Source organism: Rattus norvegicus, chromosome 5, assembly GCF_036323735.1.
Source record: "Rattus norvegicus strain BN/NHsdMcwi chromosome 5, GRCr8, whole genome shotgun sequence".
Lineage (NCBI taxonomy): Eukaryota > Metazoa > Chordata > Mammalia > Rodentia > Muridae > Rattus > Rattus norvegicus.
In genome coordinates, this window is record NC_086023.1 from 171,698,484 (window position 1) to 171,717,341 (window position 18,858).

Below are 18,858 nucleotides of genomic sequence, written 5' to 3' on the forward strand. Positions count from 1 at the left end.
ACTATGGAATACTGACTTTTGACCGCCTTGTTGGCAGTTCAAAATACCTGAGTCAGACCTATCCAGGAGCCTCCTTAAACTCTAATGTCCTCCCAATTTTCCCTCTCACCGAACCTGGCTGAAATCTTGTTGAAATCTCGAGATAACTGAGCAGTGACAGGTAATAACCACATCTACTGTCTAGTAGTAGCACTGTTTTGGGTGAAACTAGGCAGGTCAGGAATGGAGTTTGTAATAATAAATATTGCCTGTGGAGTCTACTACTACAAGCCTTTTCACATTGATCTTCAAGGTCCCCAGTCATTTTGGGCCTGTACTTGGTCCAGTAGGTTGCTAGGGTCCCCTTTAAAAAAAGGTTATGTGGGGCTGGGGATTTAGCTCAGTGGTAGAGCGCTTACCTAGGAAGCTCAAGACCCTGGGTTCGGTCCCCAGCTCCGAAAAAAAGAACCAAAAAAAAAAAAAAAAAAAAAGGTTATGTATATGAGAGCTGTTTGCATTTGTGCCTGCATGACAGAAGAGACAGAAGAGGATATCAGATTCGATTATAGATGGTTGCAAGCCATGATGTCGTTGCTGGAATTCAGGACCTCTTCAAGAGCAGCCAGTGCTCTTAACTGCTGAGTCGTCTCTCCAGCCCCTTCATCGGCACTCTTTGTTTCTTTCTTTCTTTTTTTTTTTTTTTTTTTTTTTTGGCTTGCGACAGGGTTTCTCAGTGCAACAGCCATGGTTGTCCTGGAACTCAAACTGTAGAGAGAAGGCTGACCTTGAACTCACAGAGGTCCGCCTGCTTCTGCCTTCCAAGTGCTGGGATTAAAGGCACCACTGCCCCGCTTTCTTCTGCACCTTTAATGCTGGCAGATCCACCCCACAGCCAGAGGACAGAAGAGGGTTGCGAACTAAAGACCCTGAACTAAATCGCGGTGTAATGTACACATGAGACTGTGGAGAAAAAGGGTTGTTCTGTCCCGATCCCCGCGGAAAGACTCCCTTCTAGAACCCCAGTTTTCGAGGCAGAAGCACTGTAACCTCCGGATTTCGAGACAGTAGCCTTGTAATCTCCTGGCTTTCTGGATTGACCACTTCCGGTTCGGGCCAGGCCGCGGAGCCAAGTGGGTAACGAGCAGCCCCACCCGTGGGTACTTCCGGCGTCAGTGCCTGACGCGATACTGAAGGACTGGTCGTACGGCCAACGGCGTCGAGACAGCGGTGACGTTCAACCAATGGAAGGGGGTGGGGCGGGGCGGCCATGATCGTCTCGAGCAGCCGCCCTGACGGGAAGGGCCCGAAAAGAGTCGGCGGCACAAAATGGCGGCGGCGGCAGCCGGGGCTTCGGGGTTGATGGCTCCTGCGTTGGCGGCCTGCTCTTCCGGCTCGGGGGGAGCAGCCCCAGGGTCTCAGGGGGTGCTGATCGGTGACAGGCTATACTCCGGAGTTCTCATCACCTTGGAAAACTGCCTGCTGCCCGACGACAAGCTCCGCTTCACGCCATCCATGTCGAGCGGTCTCGACATCGATACAGAGACTGGACTCCGCGTAGTGGGCTGCGAGCTCATCCAGGCAGCCGGCATCCTACTCCGCCTGCCGCAGGTAAGTGCTGGGCCGCGAGCTTTGTAGGTAGCCGTTCGCCGGCCGGCCAAGTAGCGGGCCTTTGTTGTCGTCTTGGCCCATGTCCCGAAACCAACCCTACCTAGACTCGGACTGAGGTCGGAGCCTGTACCTCTCTGCAGCCTTAAAATAACTTGCCTGAACCGGTGCTTCAAACCTGACCGCTGATCGGCTTGGAGCAGGGCCCGCGCTCGCCATCACCTCCCCTCCCCCACCCCACTCGAGCGAAAGGCCCTTTTACCCACCAAGAAAACCTCGCGAGACACAAATCCTTTGGGGAAATGGAAACTGTCGTGGGTATTTGTCTTGGGGAAAATCACACAAGGCATTTCAGCTAGGACAAGCTTGAGTCCTGCGTTCAAACGTGATGGAACCTTCTCTGTCCCTAGGTGGCCATGGCTACAGGGCAGGTGTTGTTCCAGCGCTTCTTTTACACTAAGTCCTTCGTGAAACATTCCATGGAGGTAGGCTTCTTTCTGTTTTGTCAGAGAAATGAATTGGGAGGAAACCTGGCTTGTTATGCCTAGTACTTAGTCAACTGAATTCTGTCCTGCAAAGTCTACACAGCTCTTTCCATAGAGGCCTGTGTGTATCTTCTGGTTGTCTCTAATAGTTTTAATGTCTTGGAAGGTTCTCAGGTTGGGGAAAAACACCCGTGTCCCTATGTGCATTTCAGCATGTGTCCATGGCTTGTGTTCACCTGGCTTCCAAAATAGAAGAGGCTCCAAGACGAATCAGAGATGTCATCAACGTATTCCATCGCCTTCGGCATCTGCGAGAGAAAAAGTGAGTCCTTTCCAGAGCTGTCATAATGCCTGTCATTGTCATACCAATCTGTGAGTTTACAGTAGTGTGTTGGCAGGTGCCCCAGATGCTGTCTTGGGGCAGTTGGTAGGGAGTGAATAAGCAGGATAGCTGGCAGTCTAGCCCTGCTGGAACAATTCGTGTGTGACCACATCAGCTCACCACCCTTATTGTCCTGTTTGTTCCATGGTTCTACTGAGAACCTCTGAGCACCAGATCCCTGGTTCTTAGCCTCAGCACTGTTGGTGTCTGAACTGGCCATTCTTTCATTCTTTGTTAAGGGAATTATCCTAGCATTATAATACGTTTACCGATATTCCTGGCCTTTCCCTGCCAGAAGCCATTCATAACAAATATTCCTAGACACCCGTCTTTTGATATCTGGTCTTGCTGTGTAGTGGTAACTGGCCTGAGATACAGGTGAGGCTGATCTTAACCTCTTAGCCATCCCATCTCAATCTTCCTTACAGGTGTAAACCACCATGCTTGTCTCCAAACACTGCCTTTTAAAATATCCATACAGAGCTAAGCTTGGGGGCACAAGCCTTTTATACCAGCACGCAGGAGGCAGAGGCAGGAGGATCTGTAGGTTTGAGGTCAGTCTGGTCCACGGAGCTAGTTGCAAAATAGCCTGGGCTACACAGAGGAATCCTGTCTAGCAAAACAACAACAAACTAAAGAAAAACAACACACATGCACGCGCACACACACACGCACACACGCACGCGCGCGCTCGGACTTGTCACCAAGCCTGACAACCTGAATTTAGTTCTGGGATCAACATGGTAGGAGGAGAATTGACTCCCACAAGTTGTCCTCTGACGTCCATAGGCACAACCCACATACCAAGCAAATGTTATACAAGTTTTAAAGAACAAACACACTGGGTTGATGAAATAGTTTAGTGGGAAAAGGAGCCTGTTGTCAAATCTGAAGTCCCGCATTGTAGGAGGAGGCAGTTGACTACAGCAGTCCCCCATCCACACATACCCACAAAACCAGAAAAGGAATATCCCTAGATCCTTTCTGAAGCCTTGAGTTTATGTAGACCAGGCTGGTCTCATTCATACAGATGGTCTTGTCTCTGGTCCCAGAATGCTGGGCTTAGGGGAGTGTACTACTATGCTCAGCTTAACAGAAGCCCTTTAAAACCTGACCAGGTCTCTCAGTTGGTCTCTCTCTCTCTCTCTCTCTCTCTCTCTCTCTCTCTCTCTCTGTTGTCTATTCTCCAGGCTGGGGGAGTTTGGGGTCAAATAATTTCTGTATTGAACATGTTTAGACTTTCTTGTCACTATTCCTTAAAAAACATTTATAGTGTACTAGGTATTATAAAGTATCCAAGAATGATATAAAGTGTGAAGAGGCTATGGGGATGTCCCACTACTTTGTATAAGGAACTTGAACATTCATAGGTATTAGTATTAGGTGAAGCAGCACCAGTATATACTAAGGAATGACTTTATTGTGCTGAATTGGTTCTGTAGTTTACAACTCATGAAAAGGTTGATCTTTTTGTCCTGAGTTCCGACATGGTGTTATATAACACTTGTGCAGAGATCCTCAGACCTTCTACCATATTCAAAAGGTATGTTAATATGGTAGAATATTGTGTATGTGTAAAGTCAAGCAGGGGCAGGTTGGTAATAAGTGTATGTAGGTTAGAGCTGTGTATGAGGTTTTATAGCTTTCTGTTACTGTGATATTTATCTCTTGGAAATAGTCGTGGAATCTAAAAGATTTTGTTTGATTAATCCTGGTACAGAGCATAAGCTTTGTCTTTTTTTTTCCAGGAAACCTGTGCCTCTGGTGCTGGATCAAGAGTATGTTAATCTGAAGAACCAGATTATAAAGGCAGAGAGACGGGTTCTCAAGGAATTGGGCTTTTGTGTCCATGTGAAGCATCCTCACAAGGTGGGTTTGGCTTAGCTCCTGCAACCACCCAAGTCACACTTAAGCTGACTTCTACTGTGTGCAAGAGTGAAGGCCTTGAAAAGTACTGAAAGTTTCCTCCTCCTTTGGTTTTCTTGTTTATGTCTAGAACTTTTAGTCCTTTACTTATAATCCTTTTATAATATGTTACTGGTTTTCTTTAGATTACAGCTTTCAAAAGCAGTGGTAACGTTTGAGGCTTAATTCATTAACATATTTTTCTTGTCTGGCTTGGACGTTTTCAGCTACATTTCAAGTAGGAGGTCCGCCTTCCCTACATGAGACCTTATCTCATAAATAAACAGGGCTCAGCCTTGGGTGGTAAGGCATACAACTTTAATCTTAGCATTTGGGAGGCTGAGGCAGGTAGATCTTTTGAGTTCAATCAAAGCCAGCTTGGACTACACAGTGGGTTCCAGGGCCAACAAGGCTAGGTAGTGGAACTTTGTCTCAAAGGAAAAAAAAAAACACCAAGTATAGATAAAAACCACAGTGTGCAATCCTGTTCATCTGAATTCAGTCTTTGGAACACATGCAAAGGTCTAAGGAAAGAAATACCTAGTTCCACCATGTTGTTCTCTAATCTCCACATTTATGCTCTGCATGACAATAACATCGTGAGTAAAAATGAAAAATAAAATTGAAAAGAACAATTATTTTTAAGCCTACATTTTTTTTTAAGATTTATTTATGTATTTTATATATGTCAATACTCTTCATGTACACCAGAAGAGGGAATCAGATCCCATGGTTGTGAGCTACTGTGTGGTTGCTGGGAATTAAACTCAGAACCTCTGGAAGAGCTGTCACTTGCTCTTGACCACTGAGTCATCTCTATCTCCATCTACATTTTTCATAACAATAAAAATTTTAAGTGCTTGTGCATGCAAACGCATTTTGGAGTTCATAGGAAAACTGCCAGGTCTGCTTCTCCCAGAGACAGGTGCTTTAGCTGGCCAGTGAGCCCTTATACTTCCTAAGTCATGGGATTAAAACTGTGAGTTACTGGGGGCTGGAGAGATGGCTCAGTGGTGAAGCTAACTGGCTGCTCTTTCAGAAGATCAGGGTTCAGTTCCCAGCACCTACATGTCAGCTTACAACTGTGTCCCACTCCAGTGCCAGGGAATCTGACACCTCCACGCTGGCATACAGGCAAAATACCAATGCACATAAAATGAGAATAAAAATATATGGGGCTGGGGATTTAGCTCAGTGGTAGAGCGCTTGCCTAGGAAGCGCAAGGCCCTGGGTTCGGTCCCCAGCTCCAAAAAAAAAGAAAAAGGAAGAAAAAAAAAAAGAATAAAAATATATTTAAAAAAAAACAACTTCTGGGTGTTGTGACTCTCCGCTTTAATCCCAGCACTTGGAAGGCAGAAGCAGGTGGCTCTCTCTGAGTTTGAGGCCAGCCTTGTCTACAAAGCAAGTCTAGGACAGCCAGGGCTCTGTTACACAGACAAACCATGTCTTGAAAAACCAAACCCAAACAGTGTAACCTACCACTGCCAGCATTTTAGTATGGATTCTGGGGATGACTATGAGGCAAGCACTTTACTGACTGAACCAGAAAAAACTTAGCCCAACTCTTAACTGTTACTTTAGTAATACTTTATATGTTCTGTGGTAGAACAGGAAGAATTCTGAATCCTTTTATTTTAAAATAAATCAAAAAGCTCCAAGTACATGCTGAGTAGAAGCAAGTTTATTGTACCATTTCATGGGTGTCTCATCTAGTTCAGCTAAAGTAAAAACTTCTTTAAAAGTTCAGACATAGCTGGTAAGGTGGTACATACCTTTAATCCTAGCACTGTGGAGGGAAAAGGAAGGAAGATTTGAGTTTGAAACCAACCTGGTCTCCATTTTGAGCTCTAGGCCAGCCAGAGCCATAGTAAGACCCTATCTACATCAACAGACCAAACCCAGCAAATGTTCATGTTTACTTCCGTAGCTTTGACATCTTTTCTTGGATTTTGCGTTTCTGGCATTAAATTCTTATAAATTGTCCACTAAATATTTTACATGCTTTTCTTAACTTGTTTAATGTTATTTTCATATTTTGTACAACCTGACTACTGGGGTACAGGGATGTTTAGGTCAGGCTAATCTCATTGGTGGAAAAGGCGTTGTCAACGAGAATGAAAATGAGCCACATGGGAAACAGTGCCTTCAATGCCATGGGGCATGGCTTGGTTTTCACACTCACTCTGCCCAACTGTAAAAGCATGTAGCGAGCACATCACAAAAGTTGAGCTGTCTACCGGATGTCACCAGCAACTCTCTGGGGTATAGCTTGAGGTTCTTTTGCTGCATGGACACCAAGATCTGAGATCCTTGCTCCTGAAGTCTTTGGTAATAACTGCCTGACCCATATCTTCCAGATAATCGTTATGTACCTTCAGGTGTTAGAATGTGAGCGTAATCAGCACCTGGTCCAGACTGCATGGTGAGTTGATCTTCCTTGTTTCATGAGACCAGCAAGGGCAGTTGAGGAGTATATTATTTGAGGCACTTGGGCAGTGGGTTGTCATCCCATGACTTGGTTATGGGCTCGAATTGTCCCAGTGCCTAGTGATCTGCCCTATAATTACCTATCAGCCGCCCCCAAATTGACCGGGACAGGCTTAACGGTAGGTGGCCTACCCCTGCCCGTATATTTCCAACTGTCCCACCCTGAGAGAGTAGTCAATGGGCTTCCCTCTGGGGTTTGTCAGCTGGGCATATAAATGTTATAGATGATAGTTCAAACCACAGAATCAGCGGTATTATTTCTAGGGAGTATATCCCTTGAGGGAAGGGAAGATGGGGATTTGCTGCCATCCTGGGTTGGTTTTAGCAGGCATATGCTAGAATGAAGCCAGAAGTAACCATTTGGTATTGGGGTATATTTTCCCCACAGAGTTAAGTCTATAGGGGTCATATTGCTGACTGAATTGTCTGGTGCTATGACATGCTTTATAGAGAACCTGTTTTGACTTTTCTTTTCTGTACTCTTTCAATCAAAGGGTAGCCTCTGAGGGTAAGTGACTAAGACTTCTCCTCTGCTGTCCAAGCGCTTTGGTGCAGGGACAGCGGCCGTCTTCAGCCAATCCAGTGCAGGCTCTCCACCGAAGGCTGGCTCTAGACTGGTGGTATGCGTACCCAATAGTATAGTCATGGCCGACTGCTGCTTGTGGTTCTCTGACGATTGTGCTTCTTGTTAATCCTGTCATGCTTGGTAATTGTATCAATTAGAATTGATAACTGTCTTGACTTGAATTTTGTTATTTTAAAACTGCTGTACCTGTGCAATAAAGATGCAATACCTTTCTTTAAGAACAATTGTATAGAAAGCTATAAGAATGGAAGTGACACAATTGGCATGGTGAAAATTCAGGCTGTTCCTGGATACTATCATCATTTCTCCCAAGCCCTAAAGTTGCTCTTTTCAGCAACTTAAGTGGGACTCATTCCAGTAAAGGTGTGCATCTTTAAATTAAAATACTGTAATTTATTTGAAATATAGCATTAAGTTTAAATAGACCTTTGAAGGATTTCATTTGTTTTTAGAACAAAGTTAGTGAATTAATATATTTGAATACTAAAATTTCCTTACTAGTTGTAAAGTTATTGATGGTTCTACTTGTGAATGTTTAAGCTGATTAGCTACAGAATGGCTCCTGGGAGATGGGTAGTGCTGCTACTATTCTGGCTTCCCTTCTAAATGTAGAGGCGTTGCTTCCTGGGCCAGCTGCCTCTTACAGGCATCTGTAGAATTTATTGTTTAGAATGTCAGTGGGTTTGAATGTTACCTTCTCTAAGGTTTTAGGGCAGAGATAACTGGGTGGGAACAGTTAAATCTCTCATATGTGGTACAGCCTAACATTAGGGTATGCTGTACCATTGGATATATTGGGCAATGTATATAACCTCATGATGTGTTTTCTCGTGAATTGTTTTTGCATTGTTGATAAAGCTAGTATACTCCTTGGTTTTAGCCTATAAAATTTAAATATATAAAGAAACTATTAAAGATGTAGTCAATTTTAAATGACCTTTAACTTTTCTAAAAATGTGAAGTTTTGTACTTATATATATCAGCTAAAGTATTATAGCATTCTTTAGTGTACTTAGTTTGATGCCACTTTTAGTGTTTTTGTTGCTTTTGTCTGATTTTTATGAATGTTCATTTTAAGACTCCTTGTTGAAATGGGACAGTTTCGTTCTTTGATAAGCCCGAGAAGAGGATTCCCTTGGGTGTTGACCTCCTCTGCATGATGTGCCCATGCATCTGAACTGCACCCAAGGGCCTTTCCTTTCCCAAGTGGACTCCCTCCCTGGAGCTGTGGCTCAATCATCTGGAGAAGGACGGGGCTACAAATGCTGCCTGAAGAAAAGGAACACAGGAAGGAGGACAGCTTGTCTGACAGTTGGGAGGCTTCATGCTCAGCCTTCTCATTTGAGTTTGCATGTTTCTCTGCACTATGGATTTTGAACATTTAGATTTCTTTAATCAACTACATTTTAACTAAGTAGCATTTTCTTTCTAAGCATTGTGCTTTGCATGATAGCAGGTCATAGAGAAGGAAAAGTAAAGTTAAAGTCGGTTCTCGTTCATAGCAACATTATCTGACATTCAGCCAGCTTTTTCCCCCAGTGATTTATTTCTTTCCTGTATTCAGAATGTTCCCTGTTACCTGTGGGGATTCCCAGAGTACCCAGCACAGTCCTAGTGTAGAACCCTTAAGAATAACAACCTTTGATGACAGGTGGTGGCATAGTTGCCCATGGCATTACAGTCTTCCTGGTTTTGATTTCAGGAACTACATGAATGACAGCCTTCGCACAGATGTCTTTGTGCGGTTCCAGCCTGAAAGCATTGCTTGTGCCTGTATCTACCTTGCTGCCCGGACACTGGAGGTAAGTATGTGGCTGCCTGGGTTTTAGTCTAGATTCTAGACATTTCTCCATCCTGTTGGAGATGTTGATATATTTGTCAAACTAGGTTCATTTGCAACAAAGGTTCTTTGTAACTGACAGGACATTTTCAGGTGTCACCCTAAGAATCTTACTGGCCTTGAAGTGTTTTTGTGGTGGTGGTGGTGGTGGTGGTGGTATTTTTTTGAGACAACATCTCTGTTATGTAGCTCTGGGTGTCCCCAGACTCAGAAAGATCCACCGGCTTGTTTTCTGAGTGCTGAGAATAAAAGGGATGCACCACTATACCTGGCCTTGGAGTTTTAAGGAAAGTAACATGATAATATTTTGTGTTCACAGATCCCTTTACCTAATCGTCCACATTGGTTTCTTTTGTTTGGAGCAACTGAAGAGGAAATTCAAGAAATTTGCTTTAAAATCTTGCAGCTTTATACACGGAAAAAGGTTCCTCTGTATGTTTTTGTGTTTGTTATGTGCTTGTGTTTGGCCAGAAGCATCTGGTTCTGAATGGATGATTCTGGCTTTTCAGGTTGACTTGACGCATCTGGAAAGTGAAGTGGAAAAGAGAAAGCACGCCATCGAAGAGGCAAAGGCACGAGCCAAGGGTCTGCTGCCACCAGGGAGTGCGCCAGGCTTGGACAGTGCTACTGCAGGGTTCTCACCCGCTCCCAAGCCGGGTGAGTGTCCACAGTTTACACCCCACAAAGGGATAGCAGTTTGTGACCTGACTGGTTTGGGGGTGTGAGGTTCACCTTTCTTGGAATTGAGCCTGAAGCGTACGTACCTCAATAGTATGCTGTAAGTCAGGGAAGCCCTGACGGCTTTGTGTTCATATTAATATGGACTGGCATTTTAAAATGCTGGTTTGTTTTTCATTTTTTTATCATATTTACCAAGCTGACTTGTCAACTGATTAAGTTTTTAAACTTAGACTCTATGATTATATTGTTGGAACACAGAATATGATAACTCATTCCCTGGGCTTTGAGGAAAAGTGGTGTGAACAAAAGACCTGTCTGAGTCTCGTGTATATTTTCATTCTTGTCCCAGGGTCTTATCTAGTATATTTTGTATTGAAGAAATTTCTGATTATATTTTTTAAATTCTTACTTGATTCAGTAGAATCCCCCAAAGAAGGTAAAGGAAGCAAGTCTTCCCCACTCTCTGTAAAGAATGCCAAACGGAAAATGGAAGGCCCAAAGAAAGCCAAGGGCGACAGCCCTGTAAATGGGTAAGATTATCATTGTTGCCCAGATAGCCATTGAAAGCTGAAGATGCTCCCGGTCTGTAACTACTCTGCTTCTGTTTGCAGCTTGCTAAAAGGGCAGGAGAGTCGAAGTCAAAGCAGGAGTCGTGAGCAGAGCTACTCAAGGTCCCCATCACGGTCTGCTTCTCCAAAGAGAAGGTGTGTCTGGAACTTACCCATAAGAGCCTTACCTGTTGTTTTCTTGGGTAATAGGAGGCGACATAGATGTCTCTTGGGATAGTGAAACATTGACTCCTGTTTGTTTGTTTTGAGAGATGGGGTTTCTCTGTAGCCCTGGCTTTCCTGTAACTGGCTCTGTAGACCAGCCTGGTCCCTGAATGCTTTATCTCTTTGTTTCAATAATTTATCTTTATTTTATGTGCATTGGTGTTTTAGCTGTATGCATGTCTTTGAGGGTGTCAGATTCCCTGGAATAGGAGTTACATAGTTTTGAGCTGCCATGAAGGCACTGGGAATTGAACCCAGGTCTTCTGAAAGAGTACTCAGTGCTCTTAACCGCTGAGCTATTTCTATAACTCTGGGATTTTAAGTTTATGGTTTCTCTCTCTCTTTCTCTCTCTCTCTCTTTCTTTCTCTCTCTGTCTCTCTTTTTTTTTTTTTTTGAGACAGGGTTCTTTTCTGTATTCTAGCCCTGGCTGTCCTCAAACTCATTCTGTAGAGCAGACTGGCCTTGAACTCAGAGATCTACCTCCCTCTGTCTCCCATATGCTTGGATTAAAGGTGTGTACCTACACCCAGGGAGATGGTGGCTCTTCACCTAATGTGGTTTTCTTTGAACTCACGAGTTTGTTTGCTGTGGTAGTGGCATTTAGTTCCAGTACTTAGGAAGCAGAGGCAATCAGATCTGAGTTCGAGGCCAGCCTGGTCTACTGAATGGATTCCAGGATGACAAGGACTACACAGAGAAAAATCTAAATGTGTGTGTACGTACGGTTTTTTAAAGGGGGCCCTTTGGTAGCTCTCTGCTTTGTTAGGGCTTGGCTAGGGCTGGTGACCATAGTTTTGGTCACAAGGATGTTTTCCTCTCCACAGGAAAAGTGATAGTGGCTCTACCTCAGGGGGGTCCAAGTCACAGAGTCGTTCTCGGAGCCGCAGTGACTCTCCTCCAAGGCAAGTACACCGTGGTGCTCCCTACAAAGGCTCAGAAGTGAGGGGCTCCCGGAAATCCAAGGACTGCAAGCACCTCACCCAGAAGCCACACAAGTCTCGTAGCCGGAGCTCCTCCCGTTCCCGCAGCCGGTCACGAGAACGGACAGACAGTTCTGGAAAATACAAGAAGAAAAGTCATTACTATAGAGATCAAAGACGGGAGCGCTCAAGGTCATATGAGCGCACAGGCCATCGATATGAGAGGGACCACCCTGGACACAGCAGGCATCGGAGGTGAGATAGGTTCCCTGGTGGCTGCCCTTGGTCCCTCCCTGTTGGGCACACCTTGGCTTCAGTGGCCTTGTCACATAATGTTTTTTTAAAGTGTTTTTGATTGGACCTTGAGGTGAATTTGACAGTGGGCAAGGTGCCCTTCAGGCTGGCCTGGGGAGTGCTGCACATCTGTCCTAGGTAATGGTCCACCTCAACTGCAGACCTTCAGGTAGCTGGATGGAACAGCAAAGGCACACGCCTCCACTGGCGTGGCTTGGTGCTATTGACAAGCTGTCTCTTCACTCCTAAACTGATACTCAATTACGTTAAGCCAAGAAAGATGATTTTTCAAATCTTTGCCTATATTAGGTTGTACTTGTGTACATATTTTGCAGTGGTTCACAATGAGAAAATGGCCTTAATAGCCCCCTTGTTCTCTATTCACGTTGTAAATAAACATGTTTAATACAAGTGAAAGCTATATATGAGAACTCAGAATTTGATTCTGTTAGCTTAACACTTGTATAGAAAATTGAGATTTTTAAAATGTGAAGGTATTTAGGTCTGTGTTGAAAGTCATATATTTTTATCTGTGCAATGCTGAGTGCAGGCCACCAGCTCGAGAGAAATTTTACGTGGTTGAATAAACAATTCTCAGGACACTTGTTATGTAAGACTTTGTGGGCTGTCATTTTGGTTTTTTTTTGTGTGTGTGTGTGCATGCCTGGGATTTGGCTGTGGGACTCAGGCCTGGTGGGAGTATTTGTGTGCAACTGTGCACTGCCAGCTTAGCTATTCTAGGGGCTGTATGAGCTGTGTATTCCCTGGTCCTTCATCCCTCTTCTCATTAAAGTGTTGGATTTTGTACTGAGCTCTGTGCCATCCTGAAACCATCTGTTCTTAGAGATGAAAGGAGGGAAGATATGTTATCAATGTATAGCTACAGGGCCCCAGCCTAAGGGTCACAGCACTATTATTATAACTCATGGTTGTGTTTAGGCACAGGGATAGCCAAGAATAGAGAGGGCTTCTGAGTTCAAAACTAGGATCTGAACCCTGTGGGCAGTGCAGTAAATGAGTTGAGTAAGCCTATTCTTTGAATGACTATTTCCTGTTCAAAGGGACTGGCTCATTTGCTAGGCGTCCCTTCTTTTTTTTTTTTTTTTTTTAAAGATTTTATTCATTTATTATATATAAGAACACTGTAGCTGTCTTCAGATACACCAGAAGAGGGCATCGGATCTCTTTACAGATGGTTGTGAGCCACCATGTGGTTGCTGGGAATTGAACTCAGGACCTCGGGAAGAGTAGTCGGGTGCTCTTAACCGCTGAGCCATCTCTCCAGCCCCTAGGCATCCCTTCCTTAGACCAGCATCTAGAGACAAGTATAGGCCTGTCCCCTACCCCATTGCAGCCTCATTAGCCAGAGCATACACATAGTCTGCCTACATTTTGTCTGAGCAGCAATGCTGGGGCTAGTCAGATCCTGCTAACTTCATGCTTCCCTGTCCCTACACCAAGGAGTTAAGAGGTGAGTCAGCTCAACTGCAGTGGTTCCCAGGCATGGGGACCATTGAAACCAGTACATGTCATTTGTGGGCCCTGGTGAGAGAAAACAGTTTATCCTGGTAGCCCCTGTCTTAGGGTGGTATGATCAACCTTTCCTTCCCTCTAAGGGAGTGTTTCTTAACTGTAGGTCTCTACTCCTTTGGAGTTGATTGACATTTTCACAGGGGTTGCAGAAGATCTTGAGATAACAAATATTTATGTTACAGATCATAACTAGCAAAATTAAAGTTAGGGACTAGCAATGGACATAATTTTATGGCTGGGGTCACCATGATATGAGGAACTGTATGTTTTGCCTTGTCCATATCCTCTGCATCAAGAACCCTGTGGTTCGGGTACAGTGGTACTGTTGTTCACCGGTCACTTGTGTTTGATGCAGGAGGCACTATATCGCTTCTTCATCATGTACAGTACTCCAGTAACTTCTAGAACATAGAAAAGAAAACCACCACGATGTGTTAACAGTAGGTTTTGTGTTAGGATGTTTCATTCCAGCACTCAAGAGGGAGACTAAGGCAGTTGGAGGCCAATGTGGTCTCTGTGGTGAGTTCTAGGCTAGTACATAGAGAGACCCTGTCTCAAAAAGTGTGGTTGAGGAATGTAGCTTAGTTGAATGTATTGGGAAATTTAATAGAGCCATTGTACCTAGCATAAACTCCGTAACCCTAACCCTGAGTGATGGTGTACCTAGGCTTTGAAATAATCTTTGTTAGAAAAAAAAAAAATCAGTGTAGGCTTTTTATCAGTAAGAGATTATTTCTATGAGCCATCACCTTAGCAGCCACATTATTTATTAAGCTAATAACCTGCTCTATTCCAGATGTTAAATTTTGTAGAATTTAACCAAGAGTTTCCAGAAAACAACCCAAAGAGCAGAGACAGGTCCTCAGTGTATAAACAGATAAAAGTGTATCCAATGTTATAGTGCAAAATTATGAATTCTGTTCTTTCAGTTTACTATGAAAATTAAACATTCAATTAAGTATTTTTTTTTTTTATTTTGGTTCTTTTTTTCGGAGCTGGGGACCGAACCCAGGGCCTTGCGCTTCCTAGGCAAGCGCTCTATCACTGAGCTAAATCCCCAACCCCTCAATTAAGTATTAATTAGATGACCATCGTGTAATGAATGACTAACACCTGTGGAAATTTAAGTGTTGACTTAGTACTAACTATATCCCTGTTTTGATCGTTTCTATAGTAGAGGCTAGGCTTGTTTTAATTTTTTTTTTCCCCTTGAAGGGATCATTGATAGTGAGTTAAACAAAATCAAACAAATAACAAAATTCTAAGTTTTGGTCCAGCTGTATTAGCTCATGCTGCAACAGTGGAGCCTCTCCTGTCATTCCTTGGAACTCTGTGCTCTGCGATGGTGGGCCCTGGGCAAAAAGGCCTCGACAAGCAGCTCACAGCCAGAGAGCCTTGCATTCCAGCTGCCATCCATTCCATCCAATCTTTTGGAATAATTCTGAGTATTATTTACAAATAATACTTACATAGGGTGAATATCTTCCGTATTGTCACTGGTGCTGCCTTAACTCACTTCAGAGCTGTCATTTCTGTAGGTTTCCAACTAATCTGACATAATAACCTTGAGGATATTGGTTTTTTTGTAGGCATTTGCTGCATACTGAATGGAAACACTTGAGGCGGTGTCTTTATGACCTTAGGAAACCATTTCTCAGTTCCTTCATAAGGATCCTCTCTATAGGTCCCTGATTAGAAAATGCTACCAGGAAGATCCTTTTTCCTTCTTTAATTCTACCCTCTGGAGCCTCTCTACTTGCACCTGTAACTTTTATGATTGTGCAGTTTCCATTTTTCCCTTTTCTAAGTCTGTGTCCATGTAACAGAGGAGAAGGTGCATCTCTAGCTTCTGGACCCTCTTCATGTCTTCTTCCAAAGCGAAGCTTTGTTTTCTTTGTTTTGTTTTGATGTGTGTGAGTGCTCTATCTGCATGAACACCTACATGCCAAGGGTTAGGGCAACAGAGTCCAGTATAGATGGTTGTGAGCTACCAATAGGGTTGCTGGGAATTGAACTCAGGACTCCTACAACTGCAGACAATGATCTTAACAGCTGAGCCATCTCTCCAGCCCCAAAACATTTTTATCTTCCTTTAGACAACATTCTTCTCTGCAGACTGAAATTCCTGTCCAGAACGTTGTTGTTCTTATTTCCCTGTTCCACATCTAATAGAACTTTCCCTGACTCTTCACTCTGCAGCAGGTCCAAAGCATTGGAAATTAATTCACACAAACCTTTAGGTATATATAGTTTCTCCTCTTTGATCTCACCTCAAAGCTCTCAATACTTGTTTCCACACTGTCAATTTTAATTGAATGTGAGTTGCCTGAAACCAGTAGCAGTGCCACTTGATTAGTACTAAAAGCTCCATAAGCTATTTATCTTTGACTTTACTCCATTTCCTTTTAACAAGCATTTTAGCAACTGCACAGAGTGCCCCTCCAGAGATGGGAAATTCCCCCATATTCCTACCAAATCCTGGAGTCTCGCTTACCTGTGAGTGTGCTTTATTTACCTCCAGTCCTGGAATATTCTGGTCCTCTCTTTTCTTCAAACCCCACATACACATTGGGCACCAAATGCTGATACACTGTTTCACATGGGATGATTAAAGAGAGAAGAGAAAGATGTAATGAAGTCTTGAAGCAGCAGGGCGGTCAGCCTCTGGACTGAACCCTAGAACAGCCTCTGCAGAAGTGTTTTTATTGATTGTTACATAAAAGGTATCTTTAGCAAGTCAAACGAATACCAGATCCTTTTTATCTGATCTGAAGGAGCACATTATCTAAGCAATTACCAACCATTACAAGGTTTTCTGGTTTGCCAGAAATGTCTTGCTACTGAAGTCATGCAAAGGTTTTGAGTCTTCTGTAGGAAAAGCAACTCCATAAATCTCAGATAACAATCACTGATTATTTATAAGCGGTTACTTCAAAGTCTAGGTATGCCATCCCTCAGAGTTTATGTCAAGTACAATGGCTTTATTAAATTTTCACCTATAGGTTGGAGATTTAGCTCAGTGGTAGAGGTCCCCAGCTTCAGGAAAAAAAAATTTTTTTTTTCACCTATAGTTGCATGCTTGCCTAACTTGTACAAACCCCTGAGCTTTAATCCCAGCACGGCATAAGCCAGGTATGGTGGTGCATAGTTATAATTCTAGCACTTTGGAGTCATAGGCAGGAGTGTCAATAGTATAGGCTTATCCTGAGCCTATACTATTTGATACTGACTGGGTCACTTGAAAAAAAACTTATGTCAAATAATAAGGGCTAGAGAGAAGGCTTGATGTCTCTCTCCCAGAGGATCCAAGCCTTTAGTTCCTAGACCCACACTGTAAGGCTCACAACTCTTGTTCCAGGGGATCCAATGCCCCTTTCAGGCCTCCATTGACACCAGCCACGAACTTGGCAAAACACATACAATGAACAGATCTCGTAAATTTAAAAACAGTAAAAAATAAAAAATGGACAATGTTCAACAAGCTTCACAACTAACCGTCGTGTTAGGATAAGACGTGCTGGCTCACTCAAGCCCTCCACCATCAGGCTTAAGTAAGGCAGGTACCCTGTCTGGTACAAACCAGTCAGCATTTGGCTTCTGTGACCCAATACTAGGGCTCCTCCACTAGGCTGCAACAGGTAAGCCCCAGTGTGGGGCTGCCTTTGGCCATCAACACTTTTAAATTCATCTTTATACTCTAAAGAAGACAACACCTAGACCCTCCCCTCAAATCTTCTATCAGTGATCTTTCTTTTTTTTATTTTAGACAGGGATTTACTATGTAGACCAGGGTAGCCTTCTGATCGGGAACAGACTAAAACCCTCTGGAAGAGTAGGGAGTACTCTTGACCACCCAGCCATCCCTTCAGCACCAGCAGTGCCCTTTTCCTCAGGTCTTTATAAAGGATTGATCCTGGCAGTTCCAGATCTGCCTTGGCAAGGTTAGCTTACAGTAGCAGTACAATGTCACAGTGTCACAGCTGTGTACCCATGTTTTATTGTCACTATGGCCAAGCAGCTACCCAGCCCTGTTAGGCATGTGCTGTTTTGGCCTGGAGCCTGTTGAGATATAGGGCTGGCCTCAAACTCAACCGAAATCTATCTGCCTCTGCCTCTGCCTCAAGTGCTGGGATTAAAGGCATGAGCCACCACCACCCAGCAAAATATAGGGATCTTAACAAGGTTAACTTTACTCATCTCCTGGAAGACCAGAAACTTGCTAGTTCTGGGATTGTGTAAGGAGAATGCTCTGGTTGATCTGTTTACAAAACAGTTTCCACTTGGCCTTTCTCTTATTGGTCCCTGACTCTACAAAGCCCTGTCTGGGCTTGTTGTGAACATGACCACCTCTCCAATGGATTTATTCATTTCCTTGGATTTTTTTTTTTTTAATCTAACTAGGTAAGAGTCCAGGGAGAGAAACATCATTAAATAAAAGCTGAAAAGCTGGCCGGGGTTGGGGATTTAGCTCAGTGGAAGGCCCTGGGATCGGTCCTCAGCTCCGATAAAATAAAATAAAATAAAATAAAATCTGGCCATATTGAGATCCGGGAGCACCAAGGTGAAGGCTAGAATCTAGAGGGCACCATTAAACCCAGGGGGAGAGTCTGTGAATTGAAGATAAGAGACTAATGTGCATGAACCTTCCTGTTTAGGTCAGTACAGTGGATGGCTCCGTGGGTTAAGTGCTTGCCACATAAGCCTGACAACTTGAATCAGATCCCCAGAAGAGAACCAACTCCACACAGTTGTTCTCTGACCTCTACATGTGTGTTATGGCATATGCACTTGCATATTGTGCCTCCCCTCTCAAAACACCATGTCTTTTCCAAGATAAATATCTGCAGCATCACCTCTGAAAGGTAGGGTACGTGCAGCATCACTTGGTGACCTCGGTTACAGAGCTGGGACTAGAGCCCGCAATGTCTGCCTTCCTATTGGCTTATGTAACTTTTAGCTAGGTTAATAATATCTGGGAATGAGAGCGATACTTGGCCACTTTCTGCTAAGAATCCCCAGAAATCCCTCATGCAAAGCATAAGTAGTTCCTCAAATGGAGAACCCTAGTCTTGCACGTACCCTAAAGCTGACACCCCTGTCCATCAGAGCCGGCAGGACTTTCTGGTCCACACGGAGGTGCAGTATGGATTGCTAGGCTCTTGCCAAGGGAAGCAACACCCATATTCTGAAGAAGCTGCTTTTAAGGTTTTGGATAAAAATTAACGTGTGAGGATTTAAAATTTTTCCCCAAGGCACACTAAAGAATTTAGGATCTCTTGCGATCCTAAATTAGCGGGGAGAAGTGGTTGTCAGGTGAAAGGGGCAGGACCGCCGAGCAGGAACAGGACAGAGTTCCAGAGACCTCATAGGACCACAGGACTATTTTT

At 43.9% G+C, this 18,858-nt stretch overlaps 1 protein-coding gene and 2 long non-coding RNA genes across 10 annotated transcripts; 2 read left to right on the forward strand and 1 right to left on the reverse strand.

Annotated features, from left to right (window-relative positions):
* The first annotated feature begins 467 nt into the window (after positions 1-467).
* Positions 468-12,554, forward strand: Ccnl2 (cyclin L2). 8 transcript variants are annotated; one of them, XM_006239544.5, is made up of 11 exons: positions 468-1,587; positions 1,995-2,069; positions 2,282-2,391; positions 4,200-4,320; positions 6,714-6,778; positions 9,132-9,231; positions 9,589-9,693; positions 9,779-9,926; positions 10,369-10,480; positions 10,562-10,654; positions 11,549-12,552. In XM_006239544.5, exons 1-11 carry the CDS (start codon positions 1,306-1,308, stop codon positions 11,901-11,903), a joined length of 1,566 nt encoding a protein of 521 aa, XP_006239606.1. In that variant the 5' UTR covers positions 468-1,305; the 3' UTR covers positions 11,904-12,552. The 8 variants fall into 8 exon arrangements, 7 of the variants coding, with proteins under 7 accessions (XP_006239606.1, XP_038965649.1, XP_063143568.1 ...); NM_001401305.2 differs by having other exon boundaries at positions 1,292-1,587; positions 10,372-10,480; positions 11,549-12,554; XM_039109721.2 differs by lacking the exon at positions 1,995-2,069.
* On the forward strand, positions 10,661-11,426 carry LOC134487049 (uncharacterized). The gene is made up of 2 exons (XR_010066770.1): positions 10,661-11,236; positions 11,319-11,426. It is a non-coding gene; the product is annotated as an uncharacterized LOC134487049 (long non-coding RNA).
* A 1,072-nt stretch (positions 12,555-13,626) lies between the features above and the next one.
* On the reverse strand, positions 13,627-18,682 carry LOC134487050 (uncharacterized). The gene is made up of 3 exons (XR_010066771.1): positions 18,551-18,682; positions 15,966-16,061; positions 13,627-13,872 (listed from the first exon to the last, which is right to left on the reverse strand). It is a non-coding gene; the product is annotated as an uncharacterized LOC134487050 (long non-coding RNA).
* Positions 18,683-18,858: the final 176 nt, after the last annotated feature.

Bases quoted from the DNA above. Each gene is read 5' to 3' on its own strand.
- Ccnl2 (XM_006239544.5), top strand. From the start codon at position 1,306: ATGGCGGCGGCGGCAGCCGGGGCTTCGGGGTTGATGGCTCCTGCGTTG. The intron at 2,392-4,199 runs GTGAGTCCTTTC...TTTTTTTTCCAG, and splicing joins CGGCATCTGCGAGAGAAAAA to GAAACCTGTGCCTCTGGTGC. The intron at 10,655-11,548 runs GTGTGTCTGGAA...TCCTCTCCACAG, and splicing joins TCTGCTTCTCCAAAGAGAAG to GAAAAGTGATAGTGGCTCTA.